Raw genomic sequence first — 20154 nt, forward strand, 5'->3', positions numbered from 1 at the left:
TGTCCGTAAGTGAATCACCACTGGTCCTATTGTTAGCTGTCAGCGACGGGATCCCACACCACCGTTCAGTAGAGTCGGCCAACACCCTCAACGACGTCAGCTAGTCATCCACACTACCTTGTTCTCCCCTTGTGCCTATTCGGGGTAAGCTTTTGTTTTCTGGTCGCCCCAATTTCCGCCTGTCTTTGAGCCGTGTCCCAGCTGTGGCACGCACCTCAGCCCTTGGCCGCAGCACTGCTCTTAAGCAAATCGCGTATACGTTGGGCACGCCCTTCCCAGCATCTAGCTCTTACTTGGACGAGGCACGGTTCTAGTTCTGCATATGTGAACAATACGTTCAGAGTCACTGACAAATATGGAGGGGGCGGGAGCAGATGCGGAATTACGATTTGTTACCGGAACGCAGACTGAGGGACCAGACTATAGAACAGACGCCACCAGCAACACCAGCTCTTTGAGAGGCGGAGCAGTGGCACGATTTGTGGCTTGCTTTCCACATCCAGGCTCTCTTGGCTGATGTGCATGGACCCCACCTGCTGACTTCTTTGTTGCCTTATTCTCCCTCCCATATTGTTGGACCATCCCCGCCTCTTTGCCTCTGATCAAGAGTCTCTAGACATCTTTGCGACAGTTTCCGTCTCGACAGACAAGATGCTTCAAGCCAAGCGACTGCCCAACGCGGTCATCTACGGACTCGTTCTTCTCAGCACAGGCGTCTTTGCCCAGAGCAGCGGCTCCGCCATAGCTACCGATTCAGTCTCGTCGACAACCAGCTCAGCCGCCACGACTCACACCGTGCTCGTGGGAAAAGCAGACCACAAATTCGAACCGGACGTTACCCAAGCCCCTGTCGGCGATTTCATCAAATTCCAGTTTTACCCGAATAATCATTCAGTCGTTCGTGCCGAGTATGGGTACCCGTGTATCCCTTATGAGATGACCGGTATCGGGAAAACTGGCTTTTTCTCTGGGTTTAACCCGGTAGACGCAATACTGGATGACGTGAGTATCTCTGGTCGAGCTGGTATGCCTTCGATGTTAACATGTCCTTCAGCCGCCATCATACACGGTCCGAATCAACGACACTGACCCGATGTTTTTTTACTGCTCCGCACCTGGCTCATGCATCAACTATCAGATGGTTGGAGTGGTCAACCCAGTAAGTCCACAGAGAGCGGGATCCAGAGACACCAAAGGATTCTGACTTCTGCAGAACAAATCCACGTCCCTGGAAGTCCAGAAACAAAAGGCCAAAGACAGTGCTTTCGCGTTGAGCCCCGGTGAAAAATTCCCCGATGAAGGCGCTTCATCGTCAGTCCTGTCGGGAGCAGCCTCGGCAACGGCGACCTCAAAAACCACGGCGACAGCAGCGGCTGGTGAGCACTCAAGCAGCCTATCTGGAGGAGCTATCGCTGGCATTGTTATCGGAGCAATTGCGGTGATTGGCATCATGGCCGCTTTGTTCTTCTTCGTCGGCCGCAACAAGTCGTTGAAAGAGAACGTGGGGCGCCAGTCTGGTCCGATGAGCCCTCACGCAGCCGCCGGCAGCCCGTCCATGTTCCAGTCGCCAGTGGGCATGTATCCGCAGAGCACCCCGCACTTCCAGCGGACCAACATGGGATCGATGAACGGCGGCCCGCCGTCGTACTCGCCGGCCGGCGACGAGTACGGCACCGGGCACGGCGGGGGGCACCCGCGCTCGTACTTCACCGAGGTTGGCATGTATCCGCACCACAACGGCATGGTGTCAGACGGGTTCGTACAGCTTTCGTCGAGTCCAAACGCTTATTACGCGAGGCTGATGCAAGGACGCAGCATATCGAGATCGTCCAACACAGGCAGCCCACCGCCGCCGGCATCGTCTCCACCCCCACCCCTGCCGTCCCCGGGCCCCAAAAGCCCCCATGTGCATGAGATGGCGGGCTAAGATCGGGATGCCGTAATCGAGTGAGCGCTAGGAACACGGCGGGCGGCGTTTGGACAGGCGCGTGATTGTGATTGCATCGAGGAGGACGGTGTTGTTAATGCTGTGCAGTTTGCTGTATTATTCTTCTTCGTAGGGCGGGCGGAGCCTGCTGCTGGCCAATAGATGCACCCTTTTTGTTCAAGTTCCGCGCACCTGCAGAAGTGCGGGCATGGCTGGAGCCAGTGGAGCGGGGGCCTAAGATAGCGCCGGCAAACACCCCGAGGCAGCGCAGCGATGCCATCAAGGTCTCTGGATGACGCCCGCGGCCACGGGCGGGCGAACGACGGTGGTTGGGAGCGCAGAGATTTGACGGCCCGTTTCTCAGGTCGCCAGGCAGCCCTACGACTTAGTTAGGTGGTGCTGGTGGCCGGCCCGGCACATCGAAGACGCCGCGCACGCTGGCTGATCCTCGTCACGCTGCCGGCACCGCGATCCGTGATGGACTGACAGCCAATTGTCGCCCCTCGTGGAGACTTGGCACGTCTGCGTCCCTCCGCAGTCGAGATAAATACCAGACAGCGTGCAGCCCTCCCGCAAGCCTAATTCCTCTAGCCCTGGCCTGGCGGTGCTCCTCCTGCTCGTTGCTCGCTCGCTGGTCTCGCCCGCACCGCGCCGCCCAACGCTGAGCTGCCCGCGGAGAGCGCAGGGAAGAACATGCGTCCAGGGCGACGGCCGGCTACCCACTCCTGCTGCAAAACCTTCGTGAGCGCCTGACGATGGCCATGTTGCACTCTCCCTCGCCCACCTTCTCCGCCTCCAACTCGCCGAGCGCGCCCTTCCACACCCCGTCGCGGCCGTACAATGCCTCGTGCCGCTCGTCCACCTCCAGCGCTGCCTCTCCGCGCGTCTTCACCCCTGCAGCTGCCGCGGCGCCTCCTTCGGCCAGGCGCATAGATGCCTCCCCATCGCTGGTACCCACAACCTCCGCCTCCGTCCACCGCGCCCGATCACCGATACCCAAGCGGCAGACCTCTGATGCCGCAACCCAGTACACTCCCAACGACTACCCGCCTACGTTCCGCCCGACCCAGGGCAAGAGGCAGTCCAGCGCCAGCGCCGACCCACTACACCAGAGCCCGAGGGCTGCGAAGCGGAGGGAGACCTTCGCCGACGCAGACGCAGCCACCACGGAAGGCCCTCAGGAGCCGGAGCCGCGGGTGACCCCGCAGCCTGCCACTGTCTCGAGCGCCATCCAGCGCGACGGAGAGGGGCAGGCGCAGCAGCAGGCGCAGCAGCAGCAGCCGCCGTCGCAAGATGATGGTGCTGCCGCGCCGCCGCAGCCGCTGCACCCCGGCGCCAAGGTGATGCCCGTCAGGTACGAGGCGTGCGATGTCAAGGATCTGGGCGTCCTGATCTCCGACATGCTCATGGAGCTGTTGCGGCTGAATGACGCCCTCCCGCTGCAGGACGGCCAGCTGACGCGCTTCCACTCCCGGTACGTACCGTCCTGCCCGTGCCCGCAGCCCAGCGGAGCTCCATAGCCCACGCGCCGGGTTGTGTGGCCCCCATGCGAGCTCCGGCACGCGGACTCGGGGACCTGTCAACCACAAAACCTAACCCAGTTTTAGTGCACCGCCGAGCATCTCCGTCCGCGATTACCTCAACCGACTCATTGTACATGCGACTCTCTCGCCCCCGATTCTCCTTTCCATGGTCTATTACATCGACCGGCTCTGCCTCCTCTATCCTGCTTTCACAATCAGCAGTCTTACCGTACATCGTTTCCTCATCGCTGCCGCCACTGTGGCTTCGAAGGGCCTCAGCGACAGCTTCTGGACGAACAACACCTACGCAAGAGTAGGAGGTGTCAGCACAAGAGAACTGGCACTGCTCGAGCTGGAGTTTCTCACGCGTCTGCAATGGCGGATCGTGCCAAAACCAGAGGTCCTGGTAGACTACTACAGGAGCTTGGTGGAACGGGGCGACGGCTATGTAATGGCGCACGATCCAGATGCTGAGGAGGAGTGATATCCGGGAACAGGTTGCGTTTCGAGCTCTCATGAACACAGTTGTACGGGCGGTTGCTTCTGGTAATGATCTGCTTTGGATTGGATAGAGCTGTCCAGGACACCCAAGAGACTGCGTGGCCCTGGCTCTGATTTTATCCCGAGAGGAATCTCAGCTGGACGTGGCACAGGGAACCGAGGCGAGCGGACCGGAGCAAGGGAAGAATGGAGCATATCGAAAGTCGGCGTTGGGGGACAGCATTGCATTGCATTGCATAGCGGATACCACCAAGGGTGTTATGCAGGACTTGCGGCCAGCGCTTTTGCCTGGCTTTCTTCATGACTTTTCTAGAATGGAGAACCAGATTATCTCGTCTATGGAAAGCTCCTATCAAGGCTCGCCATGGGTGATAGCGGCATTTGGGCTGCCAATTGGCCCGGATGCCGCGTGCCGCGACTATCAACCTTCTTGATTGAACGGGGGCGGCTGCAAGCTGCTCTCAATTGGAACGTAGCGAGCAGCCTAAGCCGAGTTTCTCTCGCCATGGTGATAGGAAGCGGCGTGCTGGGAAGAACTGGGGCTGCGGGTGCTGCGCTGGCCCAATGAGCTTGGAGGCCCGCTTCCCCGGCAGCCTCGCTGGTCGGCCAACAGCCTTACAAGGTGTCGAATCGCCATGCTCACGACAAGGGAGGCCACCTACGACAAGCACCCTCGCACAGCCATCTTCGACGTGCGATCTCTGCAGGATGAGCGCAGGCGCATGGGCTGCTGCATCAGCATCGCTATCGAAGATCCGCCCAGCACCGGCCGAGAATGAAGTACCTGCCGTCGCGCTGCTGCCCCAGCTCTCACAGCCGCCCGGCCGCCCAGCTCATGTACCCGGCTCTGAGACGCCTGCTTCCTCCTCTCCCGCCTTTTCAGCCCCTCGAAAGCCCGCCCCGCGGGCCCTGCAGACCCGCGCATCACGCTGCATGTCCGCCCGCAGGCCGATTCGTTGCCTTAGTCCGTCCAGGGCCGCCGCGCAAACGCCCGCTGGCAGCACCGCAGGCGCATTGATACCCCATATGCACGCATAGCCGCCGCATGTCTCAAGAGCAGTGAAATGAACGTGAGTCTACGTGGTCCCGGCTGCTCAGTTCCCGCCGCGCGCGGGCTCGATGGCGAGCTCTCGGCGTGTCCTGCATACATAGCTTGAAGCTAAGCCACGCGACTTTGATAGTCACACGAGCTCCCGCCCGCTGCGCAGTTCCCGTGAAAAAGAAAAAGAAAACATGGCCACGGCGTTGACAGGCGACAGCCTTTCGCGGCTGTCATCGGTCAATGCGTCGAGCCTCGACGAACGCTTCCATGGCGAGCGGTGGAGGCCGCGATATTCAGCTTCGCCGGAGCCATGGGCAGTTTCACCTTCATACACACCAGTAGGTACCCAGCGAACAAACCCCAATCCTGCCCTTTTCGGGCCGGCCCTTTTCCTCCCATCCCCGCTAAAGTAGAGGCCGTTTCTCACCGTCTGCGCCAGGTGCGGAAAGCTTCCAGAGCACTCACCACAACCCCACACACCGCCCCGCTCGCGCACCGTCCACGCGCCCAACGTCACGTCTCCGATCCGGTCCAGCCCTTGATGGTCGACGACGAGTGGGCGCTGGACATGCCCATCCGTCAACGCAAAGCAAGCTCCCCCGAGTACCAGCTGAAGAAGCCCGCCTCACCAGTCCAGCACCGCCGCGGAAGCTCGTTGCTCGAGGAGTCGCGCCCGGCCGCCGGCCGACAATGGCCGCCGCGCGGGTACACGGTCGAGTCCATGTTGGACCAAGCTCAGGCGGACGAGCTCATATCCACCGGTGCGAGCATATTCAAGGGCCGTGTGGAGGACGCGCCCGGAGCGCCTGCGGGATACTACCGCTTCTTTGCGATAATGGAGGGCGATGATGCGGAGCGCAACGATCGCGCGCGATATCAGCACGAGGCATACAAGGACATAACCCTGTCGCAAACCACGTCGTCCGACGGCCCGTACCCGTGGCTCGCTCTGGAGCAGCCATGCATGGCGTACGCCTTTGGTTGGATGCCCGGAACCACGACGCTCAACTACAAGGTCAGCCTGTCGGGGAGCTTGAAGCCGAAGCTCAAGTACGGCGGCGGGGCGATCCAGCCGCGCAAGATCAAGCTAGGCCATATTTTAGATCGTTTGCGTAGTTTGAACAAGGGTTTTCCGGACAATGTTCGTTCCACCCCGGCTCTTTTCACCTTGTGGAGGGTTCGGTAGTTTGATATCTGACGCAATTGGAATAGGACCCTGACGAACTGCATCACGATTTGTACGGCACCCTCCTAGAAGACCCGGATCCCGATGGCAATACCGGGCTCGAGCAACAGATTGTCGCCCTGTTCACCGTCCTAATAAATCCGGACTGGATTGATTTCAGCCAAGCGAAGAACCACGTGGTTGCCAAATTCTTCGACAGCAAGGACAGCGCCAGGAAAACGAAGTTCTTCCACCAACTCCTACTCGCCGTAGAACTGTACCTGCGGGTGCACCATGACATGCACCTGGCGCAGGCTAAGAGAACCTTGATCACTGCGCTACCCCCCAAGGTTTTATGGGACCTCGCATTAGCTGAGCGTTGGCTAGCCAACATGTCGATCAAGAAGTCGCGCACATCATCAAATGAGAGCGTGTTCAGCTTCCAATTAGGGAACAAAAAGAGGCAGAAGGAGGCGTTGCGGCTCTTTGCGAAGATGCTAAAGTGGCCGAACATGCAAGAGCTCGACTTCGTTCTCGGAGAATCAGACCGCTACGAGGTTCCGCTCGAGGACCGTTCGGCAGATGCCATGTCCTGGTTCGCCGGGGTGATCCTGCCCGGCCCAACCTTACCATGGCTCCTCATGAACTCTCTGATAGACTGCGACAAGGAGACCGGCCCAACCTTGAAATACCTCACACACGTTGCACCGGCTTCTGGGTTCCAATACAGGGCTAATACATATTGGTCGTACAAATGCATTGTGGGGAAAGTTCTGGGAGCGTCAAGAGGCGTCAAGCAAGTGACTGGGTGGGTCGGCCCTTGCAACTACAGCCCGGATCTGAAGCGAACGGAATGCGTCAAAATAAACCAGATAGCAACTCCTAAAATCCGGCTAACGGCTTCGGATGTGGAGTCTGCGAAGGCGCGGACGGATCCGCTTGGCCCTGAAGAGGACGAATACCCGCTTGGAGATTACGACTTGGTGATGCCCGAGATGGAAGACATCACGGACGACATCCGGGTGCAAAAGCTGAGCTTCTACCCTGTAAAAGAGCAGCCGATTCTCAAGCATGGAGGGGAAGGCGCGCCATTGCTTTTTGATGCGGCAATCATGTTCGCTTGTGGCGGGGATAGCTGGCCGATGCGGCTGACTTACGACGTCGACTTTGTCGCCGCGTATCCCTGCCACCAGGGCCCCCATGGTAAGTCCACAAGAGTCTGTGGTCTTATTATCCTCAAATATGCTGACGGCCTGTTTGTAGTACTCTTCTTCGACTACAAGCACAAGGCTATCCGGGTTGACGATGGCCTCGTCGACATCACGGAATGGGGGCAAGGGCCCGGGCAGTCACATTCAGATTCTTCGCCAATGTCCTCAAGAAACAACTCTAGGACCACGCTTGCTTCAGCACAGGAACCGGTATCTACGCACCTGGATTGCGTGCTCGTTATCGAAGCGCTCGGCGTCAGCGACAACGAGGTGTTTGCCCGTTCGTGGTGCGCGCAGACGGGTCACCACGCCATCGTCGCGAACATCAAAAAGACGTGCATGGCTTGTGCGATCAGAGAGGCATATGCGGCCTGCATCAGCGTTGTGATCTTGACAGAGGGCGGCCGGGTCACGGAAAAGGATGAAGATTAGACGGGCCACGGTCCCGCGTAGCATGCACTTGGCGGGGAAATTCTGCATGGGTTGACGATGATACCAGAACTTCTAGATAACGAGGGTAATGACTGGGCATAGCGTGACGGAAGGGTGGTGGTCTGGATTCCACAAGCTGGGCGCGAGGCATATGAATTTCGGCATTTTGGGTCTTTCGAGGCATCGGACGGATAGCGGGCGTTACACGAATGAATTTGACTCCGCTGCGGCCCGAGTAACGGTGATGTTGATTATGTATTGCCAGATTGGTCTGTCGTGAGCTGGGCTGGGGCGGCGATGAAAGGCGGCGGCGGGGAGCTTGACGCGCTCGGCACCCCGAGCATCAACGTCACGCCCGTCCGAAGCAAGAGCAGTGCGGCCAACCTTCGACTCGAGCACGCCTCGCAACTCGCGCGCCGCCGCACTTCGCACCGCTCACGAATCGAAACAACCACAGGGCCGCCGGCTTGCACTCGCGTATTGCTCGATCGTTCGATGGCATAATATTCTTTCCGCCCACATCACCACTGAGGCCGCACCATCCCTCCTCCGCTCTCCGCTGTCCGCCGTCCGCTGTCCGGCCTCCGCCCTCCGCATACCTCAGCCTCGAGCCTGATCCCCGCCATCGTCTTCGCATCCGAGCCGCGTCCGGCTTCCTCCGCCCAAATCAACCACGTTGTCGAACTTCGACGCCGACCACCACCCTGCGAGAATGACGCGCGCACCCTCGCCCCCGGCCCTGGGCGAGCTGCGCAACCCCAGCTCGCCCGCCGCCCAGGTCAGCGCTCTCAAGCAGCTCAAGAATTTTATCGTGGGACATGACCAGAGGAAGGAGCTTGTCGTCCGCAGGGGCATAATACCAGAGCTGGCGCGCGTGCTGCAGACGAACGTCAAGACGGCGGGCAAGCGGCGGCAGCGCCACCTCAATGGAGGAGGCGGGGGAGCTTCCACCTCAGCGCCCGCCGCGGAAGGCGCCGAGGGCTGGACGCAGGAAGATGAGGAGCGCTTGCAGGCCACGCTGATCGTGGGCAGTTTGGCTGTTGGTACGTCAATTGCTCGTTGCTGGACCCACGAGGCTTTCTTGTTGCAGTTTGGATAGCCACGCTCACGGCTGTTGTGTTGAATTATAGGCGGGCCACCTTTCGTTGCACCAATCCTCGCTGGAGGCCTCCTCCAACCCCTCATCGCCGCACTGTCTCCGAGCGACGCCCCGCCGAAGCTTGTGATAGCTACCTTGCGCACACTCATTTCTCTGGCCTCGGCCACCGGGTCCGACCTATTCCCCAACACCTACCGTGAGCGGATAGCACATGAAATATACCAGAAGGCGGATGGGGATTCTTTGACGGAGATCCTGGCGCAGCGGTCGGCCATGCGTACGGTGCAGGAGCAGATCGGCCTGACTGCCGAGCTGATCTCCAAGACCTGCCGGAAGGACGATCACCGCAATTTCTTGGTCAAGTCCGGAGCTCTGGACCTGCTATCGTCGCACTTTGCGGCCCACGTTTCGGCGTCCTCGCTGGTGTCTCCGGTCGTGGAGGTCTCCGCCATAGCCTCGTTCCCGCCTGCGCCGTCGAAACCTAACTTCCTCCACATAGTCTCGGCAGTGTCGAGTATCATTGCGGAGTCTAGCTACAGGACGGCCCGGTTTTTGTATTCGCAGCCCATTGTCGCCATTTTCCCTTCGGCCAAGCAGATATCTGCCTTTGAGAAATACGGGTTCATGATCCAGCCGCGATCGAGTGATTCGTACAATACGCAGAACATCTCTCCCTATGAGTATATTTTGCCTCAATTGCAGGTGGCGCAGACCAAGGAAAGCAGCTTCTCGAAAGCATTCCCTGCCCTTGGATCCCTCACTGCTCCAGGAGACGGAACGCGGATATCGAGCTTCGCTGATCCGAACTCGCATTCCACAAAGCACATCACAGGGCAAGAATACGAGACTGCGATATACGCGTGGTCCATTCGCATGGCCAGAGAGCACCTTGACGATGAGAGGCTCGTCTTTGTCGAGCTGCTTGCGGAGCTGGTCAAGTTTGCTGAGACCAACCCTATTGATAACCGGTCTGAATATGCCAAGGAGGGGCAGCGTCGGCTGTTGGCTGTTCTCATTGTCCCGCTACTGGCGAAAATGGCCGACGATGGTCAGGCGGGCGGCCGCTCGGAGCGCTCCACAAAAGCGATGAGGTTGATGGCAGCGCTGCTGGAGTACGATCCGATCTTGCAGAATGCTGCTGCAGACTCGGGTATCATCAGGAAAGTCTGCCAGGTTCTTAAGAAGTCGTTCGACGTCGTGGTTGGCGAGCAGCCGAAAGCCTGGTCGCCTATTCCGTCATCACCGGACGAGATGGACAGCCTGGATGGCGTAGAAAGAGCGGACGTGCTGGGCAGCACTGGCGTACCGGAAGAGGTGCACATCCTTCTGAAGAGTCGGGAGTGTTCGCTGCTTGCGCTTGCAGCCATCGCGCACAAGGAAGATCCTCACCGGAAAACTATTATCGAGAGCGGTGCTGTGGCTTGCATTGCTGATTCCCTCATCCCGTACGAACGCGAGGACGAGGAGACGGCACGCGGCACCATCTCGACCGGCGCGAAAGATGGAAATCCCGTCCCTGTTCTCATTGCTGCTTGCAATGCGGCCAGGGCTATGTCGAGATCGGTTAGCGTTCTGAGAACAAGCATGATGGACTATGGCATTGCGAAGCCGATATATGGCCTTCTCAAGCATCCGGTCATCGACGTGCAGATTGCGACGACCGATGTCTTGTGCAACCTGCTCTTGCAGTTCTCGCCGATGAGAGAGGTGTGTATCTATTTTTGTGATTGGAAAGATGCTCGCTAATACCATCCAGGACTTGATCGAGGCGGGTGTCGTTAAGACTCTGTGTGAACACGCACATTCGGCTGATTCAAGGATACGTCTGATCTCGCTGTGGGCTCTGAAGCATCTTGTTTTGCAGGCAGACAACGAGATTAAGATACAGTGCCTGGAAGAGCTTGGTACTGGTTGGCTGATCAACACCGTCAGCGGAGAAGCTCGGCAGGTGCAGATGCCTGCCAAGGGACACCTCCAGCACTCAAGACCAGCCACTCCTTCGCTCGGCATGGGAACTCCCAATGCCGCCGGCGAGCAGGTCGATCTACTCAACGCCGTCGACGAGCCAGGCATGGATATCGACAACGATACCGGAGCCTCAGGAGACGAGGACGACGTCATGGCAGACAGCATTGGGCTTCTGCGGAACCGCAGCGCCAACTCGAACAGCACAGCCGCCAAGAACAAGGCGAAGCTGCGGGCAATCAAAGACGCGGAGACCAACCCCATTATCCGCGCGCAGAAAGAAGACCTGCGGATTCAAGAGCAGGCGCTCGATTTCATCCGCAACCTAATCATGACAGACGCCGGCTCCAGCCCTGGCGACATGATTGACCACGTCTTGCAGACGTTCGGCCGGGACCGCTTCTTCGAGATCCTAACCGCCAAACTGCGACCTCGCTCGGCGGGCACCGCTCCTTCCTCGTCGAGCCAGCACCCCGGCGCCTACCAACAACACACATCAGCATCCTCCTCCCCCAATCCTCCGGCCGCCACCACAGCCTCGGCCGCGACAGCCCGCAGCACCTCGGGCGGCGGCGGCGGTGGCACGTCGGCGCCGTCGGACTTTGCGCACCTGGCGCCGCCGGAGATACTGCTGGCAACGACCTTCATCGTGGTGCACGTGGCGAACGGCAAGCCGGCGCACCGACAACTGGTGATCGCGCAGGGCGGGCTGATGCGCGAGCTGCTGCCGCTGTTCGCGCACCCGGACCGGCGCATCCGCGTCGCGTGCGTGTGGCTCGTCAACAACCTCACGTGGATCGAGGACGCATCGGACCACGCGGCGGCGCGGCAGCGGGCGCTGGAGCTGCGCGGGCTGGGCGTCGAGGAGAGGGTGCGGCTGTGCCTCAGCGACGCGGAGCTGGACGTCAGAGAGAGGGCGAAGACGGCGACGGAGCAGGTGGGGAAGCTGATTGAGGGGTTGGGGCTTGGTGGTGGTACTAGTGGTGGTGTTGGTAGTGGGCATGGACATGGCGGCGGCGGCGGTGGTGGTGGTGGTGGTGGGCAGAGCGGTGGGAGCGGTAGCGGTAGCGGGACGCCTGGCGGTGGCGGCGCTACTTCCGGTGCTGGCAGCGCGGCCTTCATGGCCGGGTTGGGGGCTGCGGCAGCCGGCGGGAGCCATAGGGCGTGGAGTCATGAGAGGTAAAAGCGCTTCTTCACATATCTTTTTTTTTGTTTTTGTTCTCTTCTTCGGTCCTTTCTTTGGAAAATTGGTGAGTGGAAGAACCGCGAAGGGGAAGCAAGGGCGAGATTAGCATTTGTTGTTGTATCATCCGCATGGTCTACGATGGGAAGGCTGCAAGGAAGGATATAGGGGAAAACAGTCATTTTCTCCCTCTTTTTCCCCCACCCCTTTGAGTATCGAGGAGCATTCGTCGTTTAGCAGAGATAGGATGGTTGAGGGGTTGAATGAGGAAGGTTCTCTCTCTTCTTTCGGATGGATGGGGTGGGTAATGGCGTAATGACCGTGTTGGTAAAGATGAGCGGCGTTCTTGTCCCTTTTTTTTTTTTTCCCTGCTCCTGCGCGCTCCCTCTATCTTATCTCTCTTTCTTGATTTTGTAGGATGAAGACTGAATAAGAAATGAATACGAATGGAAGTTCGATTTAAGAACCTGTACGTGGAAGGGATGTACGGTTGGATACGAGGTCGGCTCCATCAGCTTTGTAACAGTCTCTCGGCAGGCTCAATGAGCAGGAGTTGAAGCCGTCGTCGGGACGGTGGTTTCGTTGCTTCTGCCGAATATGCGTCCGGATGTTTGCTTCAACTCCACACGCCTGGTGGCAGTAAGGAGACGTTGCACCGTTAGCCCGTGAAGTATATAAGCCACTTTGTCACACGCTGTGCATGGTCAAGATGACGGATCTGCTAACATCCCTCGTATCTCTAAGATGTCTGCCGAATATGCGTCCGGATGCTTGCTTCAACTCCACACGCCCGGCGGCAGTAGGGAGACCGTTAACACGTGAAGTATGTAAGCCATTTTATCACACATCGTGCATTGTCAAGATGATGGATCTGGTAACATCCCTCGTTTCTCTAAGATGATATTTGAATGAAACCCCCATCCCCTCTGTGTTGAATACTTGAAAGTCTGCTGATGTAGCCAAGCGAATCCAAAACTGCCTCGCGTTTACTAAGAGCCCTAAAGTGACTCCGGATCAACGAAGCGGAAAGTGCATCCCATAACGTCCCCGCCCTCCATCTCGATCCTACACCTCACCACCTCGTACTTCTCAGTCTCATACGCCCGCAGGATGTCCTCTTGCTCCTTGTTCATGACTTTGTACGCCCATCCGTCGACTTTCCCCGGCCCGTCGACGAGGGCTTTGTATTTCCCGGCCCAAGTTCCAATGGTAGCACCTCGAACGACAGCACGGGGCAGGACGGGCCTGTTGCACTCCTCGGCCAGCGCGAAGAGGCTCGCCAGCTTGTCCGGATCCGCCAGCGTCCCGTAGAAGAAGTACCACACCGGATACTCGTCCTGCAGCGGGCGGTACGTGGCGGTGTCGCTGTCCGGGCGGTGGTGCGGGAGCGTGGCGTCGACGCCGAGCGTCGGGTGCGGCGAGTGCGGGCAGAGCTCTTTCTCCGCCTCTGAGAGGCGTACGAAAGCCGGCCGCTTGTGGTTCGGGATGCCGGCGGCGGACAGCCAGGCCTCGAGCCGTGACACGGCTTGCTGCGAGAGGCGGCAGAAGCTCGCCCCGGCGCCGTCGTCGGCTTCGCCTTGGATGAGGGCGGGGGGATCGGGCAGGGCCGCGGCGGCTTGGATCTGAGATGGGGTCGACAACGGTCCGCCCAGTTTCATGATGTATTTGGCTTTTGGCTTCTGGAGTCTCCTGGTGGTGCCTTCGACGGGTCGTTGAGCAGAGCGCGCCGGGCCGAGGACGGCGTGTTTGGCAGGTGGCTCGCCGCCGATGCTGTCGAGTGGAATTTCGGAGCCGCGTTCGTCGCCATCGTATTGGGCGATGTTGGTGGCCATGCGCTCGAGCTCGTCGGTGAGGTGATCCATGTTGGATTGGAAGCTTTGTGGTGGTTGGCGGCGACAACGGATGTGTTTTGTGGAGAAGGCGGCGAGCGTAGATATGCGTAAGCAAGAGAGTAAATTCTGCGGTGCTGTGGTGATTTTGATTTTGCAAGGGCTACTTGTAGGTCATGGCTGTAGTGGCGATTTCAGTTCTGCCTGTGTGGGTGGACCCTGGGCTCATCTGACAGCAATGAACCGTGGAACGGAGCGACGCACTTTTGCCGGAGATATCATAACAGAAATAATTAGCAAGTGATGCCGATGCTGATGATAGGTAGCAACCCGGCTCATATGGGCGGGCGGGCTGTTTGGGATTTGCGCAACATAGAGGGTGAGCTAAGAGAATACCACTTACAACTCTATCCGCTGATGATGGAATGCTCGCAAGGTCTGAGGTCGATACGTATCTTCGCTTTGCTTAACGTTAAAGCCTTGCGCCTTTATGAAGAAGGGGTTGGTGGGTCGTCGAAGCCTCCGTCGGGTGACGAGTGTTTTAGCAGAATCATACCCATCGCATGCCGATGAATTCTTCAACTACCCTTCGCAGTCTGTAATATTTGGATAACTTCGCATGTCAGATTCTCGTGGAACAGCGACCTCATCAATTCCTTTCTACTACCAATCAAATCATCATTTGAAGTGTGCTACAAAGACAGATTACTCTTTCCACCTCTCACTGCTTTAGCACTGTTTGAAGCTCGTTTACAGTATCCCACTTGAGCATGAAACCAAAACTCTATGACCTGGTCCCTTTTATCCCCTTTCGTATCCGTGCGTAGAGCCCCCAAAAAAAAGCGGAAGGAAATTGAAAAACAAAACTTACCAGCAACTCAAGGTCGGCTTCCAACAGTGGCAACAATGCTTGAGTCCTCTTCACAGTCGTACCATTCGTCTTCCGTGTCCTTGTTGTCTTCCGGCTTCGGCTGTAGGAGCTTCTTCTTCTGCCTTTTTTCTATGATCTGTTGACGAGTCTCTAAGTTCTGCTGCTTGATCCTCTCCTGGTCACCCAACCGCTTCCGCCTCTCCTCTTCCTCCCTCTTCCTTCTTTCCTCTATCATAAAGTTAGCCACCAACATCATTCTCTACCACAGCATTGGCGGGGAGGGAAGAGGAAGAAAAGAAAGCCAGTCGACAGCTCACCTTTCGTCAACGTCAACGCCTGCAGCCCGAGCACGCACAACGTCTCGTTCGACAGCAGAAACGAGCGCTTCACGATGACGCCGTTGCCCAGAATGACGTCGCGTGGCATGTGCTCGAGCACGACGAACTCGTCGGTCCAGATGATGCCGCCGCCCTTGTGCACGAAGCGCCACCGCGCTCCGCGGGCGATGTACTTGGGCCGCACCACCGAGCCGTCACCTGCCCAGAAGTTGAGGTGTGTGCACGGCCGCAGCTCGAGCCCGGCCGCCTCCGCCTTGTCCAGCCGGATGAAGTTGCGGTCCGCGCCCGTGTCGAGGAGCGCGTAGAGGAGCGTCTTGTCGGCGCGGCCTGCGCTGTAGAAGTAGACTTCTTTCTCGAACTCGGCGGCGGAGGATGAGGACGAGTCGGTTACTTCGCTCGGCTCTGGGGTTTCCGGACGAGGTGTCACGGCGTGGTGATGCTGCTGCTGCTGCTGCTGCTGCTGCTGGTAACGGTGATGTTGGTCGGAGCGGGTAGAGTATGTTGGGTGATAGGGGGTTGATGCGTAGGAGTTGGGTGTGGGTCCTTGAAGGCCGAAGTAGGCAGGGTGGGGTGTTGGTGGGTGTGGATTTGCTGGGTATAGCTGTGGCATCTGTTGGTATATACCATTGCTTGACCAGTAGCCGCCGTACATTGAAGATCCTGGCGTGTCAGGAAAAGCCCCGGGCATGGGAAAGGCGGGTGGTGTGGGAGTGTAGTACTGCTGCGGGGGCGGATATGGGTATCTTGAGGGTTGACGAGGGGCATTTTGCCTGGACTGGGGGGTGTAACTTCCTTGCCCCTGTTCTTGAGTTCTATCACGTTGTGTGTTTCGGCGTGGGGGCACCGGATCGGGCTCGGGAGGATAAGATCGTGGCGGTGGTGGGGTGGGAGTCAATTTCGGAGAAGGGACCGGGGATGGTGGTAGATTCAAGACTGGGTGCGATGCTGTTGATAAAGGCGAAATCGGAGTCGATGGAAGCGAGGGTTCAGATATCATGGGCGAAGACCGGGCAAGCTCGGGCGCGTTCAAGCCCTGTTCGTTGCTGTCCAGCGAGAAGGAGTCCGCACTCACATCGTGTGCTGTCGTCGGAGACCCACTTTCAGATGCCGTGACTTCATATTCGTGCATTTCTCCGTGAACCTTACTCGCTGGATCTGTCTCTACACCTGTCGCGGACGTATGGTACGAAGCCGTAAGTTCGATTGATGCACTGAGGTCGGCTAGCTCAGGTGACAGCGATCCCTCCGATTTCTCCTCAGTGGTAGTTGTATGAAAAGACTCGCGGCCTTCTGGTGTCGTGTAATTACCGTGCGGACATGCTCGGATCTCATGAGGAGCAAGCTGGAACCATTCGGCCCACAAATCGGGTCTGGGGTGCGTGTGCGTGCCCGGAGAGGCTGACGGTGTTGACTGAGTTTTGATGCGGTACAGGGATTCGATGATAGTCTGATGACCTGCTTCCAAGGGGGTGGACAGTGACTGGTCTCTTAGAGGGCTGTGTGAAGACGCTTGTATGAAGGGCTCTGAGGGCTCGATATCCTCAGCCTCATCAGGAGTACGACACATGCTATCGACTTCCGCGTTTGCTTCGTCTTGGATAAAGCCAACCTGCTCAACGGGCCCGTCGAGGTTGTAATCTAGGTCACAAGGACCCGACGATGGATTTGAGGACCTATCATGGTGGTATACAGGGTCATCAAGGTCTTCTGTGCCAGAAACATCTAAAGTGAGATTATCCAGCCCCGGATCAGCCCCTTGGTCAAGAGGATATTTTTCGTCAACAGTAGAGACGTCAACGTCTTTGCTGGTGACTGGAGATTCGATTGCAACGAGGTCAGTATCGTCGACCACTGAAATGCCGTGCTGCTCAGCAGGGTCCTCTGGAGCCAGGTTGCGAAGTTCAGATTCTCCCTCATCTTCATTCCGTTCGAGAAGGGGAGGGGTATCTTGCTCGGCTGATTCAATATGCCTCTGCGGAGTGTCCAGGTTCAAGTTATCAGGGAAACCCCTATCGTCGGCATCTACTGTGCCACCTTCTTCCTCTAGTTGGTTGACGATCTGGGTGGTGTCATTTTGATCAGCTTCACTAGTTAGAGGGAGATGGAGGGTCTCGTGAGGGCTATTATTCTGATCCCAGAACTGTACAGCATTGGCTGCTTCGTCCTCACGGGCCAACGACAAGTTATCCGAGGGATCAATCGTTATGGCGTCCACCGAGTCATCGTGCGATGGACTGAAGCTTCGCAGAGGCTCGTCCGAGGTGATGCTGGGTCCCTCGACTCTTCCCTGGACTTTGAGATAGTCGGCTCGGAAAACGGAAAGATCCCGTTTGAGGACGTGTGCCAGAGAACATACGTGCTCGGTATGTGCCACATCATACTCTTGACCGTAGTTGAGTCGTGTGCATGGTGAAAAGCATTGTGCCTGTCCCTCCGCTTCCGCACCAATAGATTGCCGGAGTTTGTCTTCTCCTCGAAGGGGTCTTGGTGGCAGGGGCGTAGTATAGATAATGGCATGCTCATTCTGTCTGCACCGAACATCGGAGCGAGTCGTTGCCCGACCTGAGTAAGTCGTGATCATCCTGCGACGCAACTCAGCTGCGGAATCCCAGGTTCGGTGTAGATGAGAAGAGCTTACAGGCATCTGGATGAGCGCTCCCCAGGCTCGACGACAACATAAACACGAAGTGACCCATCGGATGTCTTTATACGGAAGATCTGGAGTCGTTTAGCGGCCAACGATGAGATTGAAGTGGCTCAAGCGGCGGGCATTACTTTTCCGGGGCTGAAGAAACCGGGCCATCGTTCGCTCGATACTGTTTGGTAGCCTAAATCAGGAATCAACAGAGGTTCATCCTCTTACTAGGTGTATGGTGGGGCACGCGGAGCCAACGGCGGCTGCGCGAAGCCTTGTTGACTCACTTGACACGTCGGACCGTTTCTGGGGGACAGTGGCCCGATCGAGACGTCCCTTAGATCGAGGCTTTACCCGCATTGGCACGAATGGTATGGGCCTCGCAAAGACTGATGGAGGTGATACGGCGATGGATGGAGGGGCGTGACGACGGACTCGTTTCCTCGGTCATCCGGCTTCAGAACCCAAACAGAAAGAGGCTCTGCTCAGCTTCGTCATTCACAGGCTGATGCATAGCCCGCTTGCTGTTCGACGCCCGAGGGCTTGGGCTGCAGACAGTTGCATGCGGGCGCCCCAGCCTCCGGCCTACGATTGAGACGCGGCCACGTTCGCAGCAACTGCATGCAGCGCGTATGCGGGGCGCACCGGTTTGGCTAATACGACACGTCCGTCAAGCCCATGTTTATCCTGACTGCTCGTACTGCTTACTGCGCGAGAGCCTAGTGGCGCAACATTCCAGAAAACCTAGCGGCTGTGTTATGCGACGGAGCAGGTCGGAGAGGTGGGAAGTGATGCGGTAGTGCGGGGTCGATATCCCGGTACACACCAGAGGTGCAGAGAGAACGGGGGCTGCGCAGACAGCCTCGCGTTATGCAGGCTTCGGTACGCGCTCCGCGGCCAAGTCCAATCGTGGCAGCGAGGCTGAAAACACCCAAGTTGCCCAGCTCTTCGCACAACAATTCAACTTCTTGTGGCCAACCATTCGAAAATGGACCCCTCGTCAAGTACTTCTTCCCAGGACGGGGTGTCCAATACCACGATACAAGTATGCGGTCCCCAGGGATATCCGAAACTGGCAGCCATAATGGGACCACACCGAGGAATGGCTCTGTTCAAACGCTTCGCAGTCCTCAATGCGCGGAATCTGCTGTACATGCAGGCCGAGCTGTTGGATCTTGAACGTGAGCTGGATGTGATAGCTGAGATGGACCGGGAGGACGGGCGCCCTTTTGATGTCGAGGCTCTGAAGTTGATGAGTCCCGATCCAGGCGAGCCCGATGATGAACAAAGACAGCTTGTGTTGAAACTGCGGCGGAAACTGAAAGAATACAGTGAGTTTGGAGCATGAGACGGATTGGCTTGCCTTTGACCAATGCGATCTAGACGAAGCGCTTCTACAGCAAGCAAAGATCAACAAGCTTGAAAAAGCGAACAAGTACGACCTACACGTGTTGAATGGCTGGTTGAGGCAGGAGCAGGGCGGCGACAACTTCCTGCTCGGGGTGGAAGCTCGTCCCTGGCAGGAGCAGCGGGATCTGGTTGCCCTGTCAAGCCGGCAGCACGACACCCTCACAAAGTACATGTCCGAAACGCTGGTGCCTTGGTTACACCGTCAAGGGCTTCACCGGCCGAAGAAGATGGATGAAGAGGCCGGCTTGGTGGAGTGGGACGACGGATCCTACAGCACGGCCTCTAGAGTGCTGAGCGTCGTCGCTTCCTCAATCATTCCCGGTGCTGCCGTCGTCACCCTCTACCACATCCAGGACCTCCTTGCAAGAATCTTCGCCGCCCTGGCCTTCTCCGCCATCTTCTCCCTTGCTCTTGCGCTCTTGACGACTGCCCGGCCTGCGGAGATCTTTGCCGCTACAGCAGCGTGGGTTCTCCTTCAATCGATCCCTTTGCACCTTCCACTGACACCCAACTCAGGTTTGCTTCGGTCCAGGTCGTCTTCATTGGTAGCACCAGTACCTCCTGACGGGTCACAGCTATTGCCGCTATTGGTTAGCGGCGTTCGTTGGCACAAATTAGTCAGCCTCCAGATGGCATCTTCCATCCGTCGCCCCTTTTCTTCGTTGCTTTCTTCTCGAGGCTTGAGCAGTTGCTAAGCACGGCACACGGCGAAGCAAAAAGGCTTATCGACACGCATCCCTTCGCCCAATCAAATCTGACGCTACATCCGCCCCACCGCCCGCCTGACCCAAAAAAAAACTCCGCACCCCAACAGAACACCACCAGACGCTATAGATGACTGTAACCAAGGGCAAAAAGAGATATTCCGTCGCCGGGAATCGAACCCGGGCCTTGCCGGCACTTGTAAGTGAGATGACTCTCGAGGACTGAGAGCGGCAAATCCTAGCCCCTAGACCACAACGGATGTGATGGTCTACTCGGAAACCCGAGTAACTCTCTCAGTTGGTGAAAGGAAATTCGAGG

General features: G+C 57.8%; 6 protein-coding genes and 1 non-coding gene across 7 annotated transcripts; 4 read left to right on the forward strand and 3 right to left on the reverse strand.

The window, feature by feature from the left end:
• Window positions 1-3270: 3270 nt before the first annotated feature.
• PHO80 (Pho80p cyclin) lies at window positions 3271-3934 on the forward strand (the record flags this gene model as incomplete). Its single annotated transcript, XM_066777646.1, has 2 exons — window positions 3271-3401; window positions 3535-3934. 2 exons carry the CDS (start codon window positions 3271-3273, stop codon window positions 3932-3934), a joined length of 531 nt encoding a protein of 176 aa, XP_066631741.1.
• A 1600-nt stretch (window positions 3935-5534) lies between these two features.
• On the forward strand, window positions 5535-7801 carry SLS55_006215 (uncharacterized protein; the record flags this gene model as incomplete). The annotated part of the gene is made up of 2 exons (XM_066777647.1): window positions 5535-6134; window positions 6206-7801. 2 exons carry the CDS (start codon window positions 5535-5537, stop codon window positions 7799-7801), a joined length of 2196 nt encoding a protein of 731 aa, XP_066631742.1.
• Window positions 7802-8513: 712 nt separating this feature from the next.
• SLS55_006216 (uncharacterized protein) lies at window positions 8514-11560 on the forward strand (the record flags this gene model as incomplete). Its single annotated transcript, XM_066777648.1, has 4 exons — window positions 8514-8844; window positions 9031-10607; window positions 10657-11249; window positions 11539-11560. The coding sequence occupies 4 exons, from the start codon at window positions 8514-8516 to the stop codon at window positions 11558-11560; spliced, it is 2523 nt and encodes an 840-aa protein (XP_066631743.1).
• A 1486-nt stretch (window positions 11561-13046) lies between these two features.
• On the reverse strand, window positions 13047-13910 carry SLS55_006217 (uncharacterized protein; the record flags this gene model as incomplete). The annotated part of the gene is made up of 1 exon (XM_066777649.1): window positions 13047-13910. The coding sequence occupies one exon, from the start codon at window positions 13908-13910 to the stop codon at window positions 13047-13049; it is 864 nt and encodes a 287-aa protein (XP_066631744.1).
• An 845-nt stretch (window positions 13911-14755) lies between these two features.
• Window positions 14756-17494, reverse strand: SLS55_006218 (uncharacterized protein; the record flags this gene model as incomplete). Its single annotated transcript, XM_066777650.1, has 5 exons — window positions 14756-14976; window positions 15066-15488; window positions 15711-15746; window positions 16395-17373; window positions 17468-17494. 5 exons carry the CDS (start codon window positions 17492-17494, stop codon window positions 14756-14758), a joined length of 1686 nt encoding a protein of 561 aa, XP_066631745.1.
• A 1329-nt stretch (window positions 17495-18823) lies between these two features.
• SLS55_006219 (uncharacterized protein) lies at window positions 18824-19696 on the forward strand (the record flags this gene model as incomplete). The annotated part of the gene is made up of 3 exons (XM_066777651.1): window positions 18824-19052; window positions 19105-19594; window positions 19648-19696. The coding sequence occupies 3 exons, from the start codon at window positions 18824-18826 to the stop codon at window positions 19694-19696; spliced, it is 768 nt and encodes a 255-aa protein (XP_066631746.1).
• Window positions 19697-19994: 298 nt separating this feature from the next.
• Window positions 19995-20095, reverse strand: SLS55_006220. Its single transcript has one exon. It is a non-coding gene; the product is annotated as a tRNA-Glu (tRNA).
• Window positions 20096-20154: the final 59 nt, after the last annotated feature.

Source organism: Diplodia seriata (genome assembly GCF_021436955.1).
Source record: "Diplodia seriata strain FDS-637 chromosome Unknown scaffold_6, whole genome shotgun sequence".
Lineage (NCBI taxonomy): Eukaryota > Fungi > Ascomycota > Dothideomycetes > Botryosphaeriales > Botryosphaeriaceae > Diplodia > Diplodia seriata.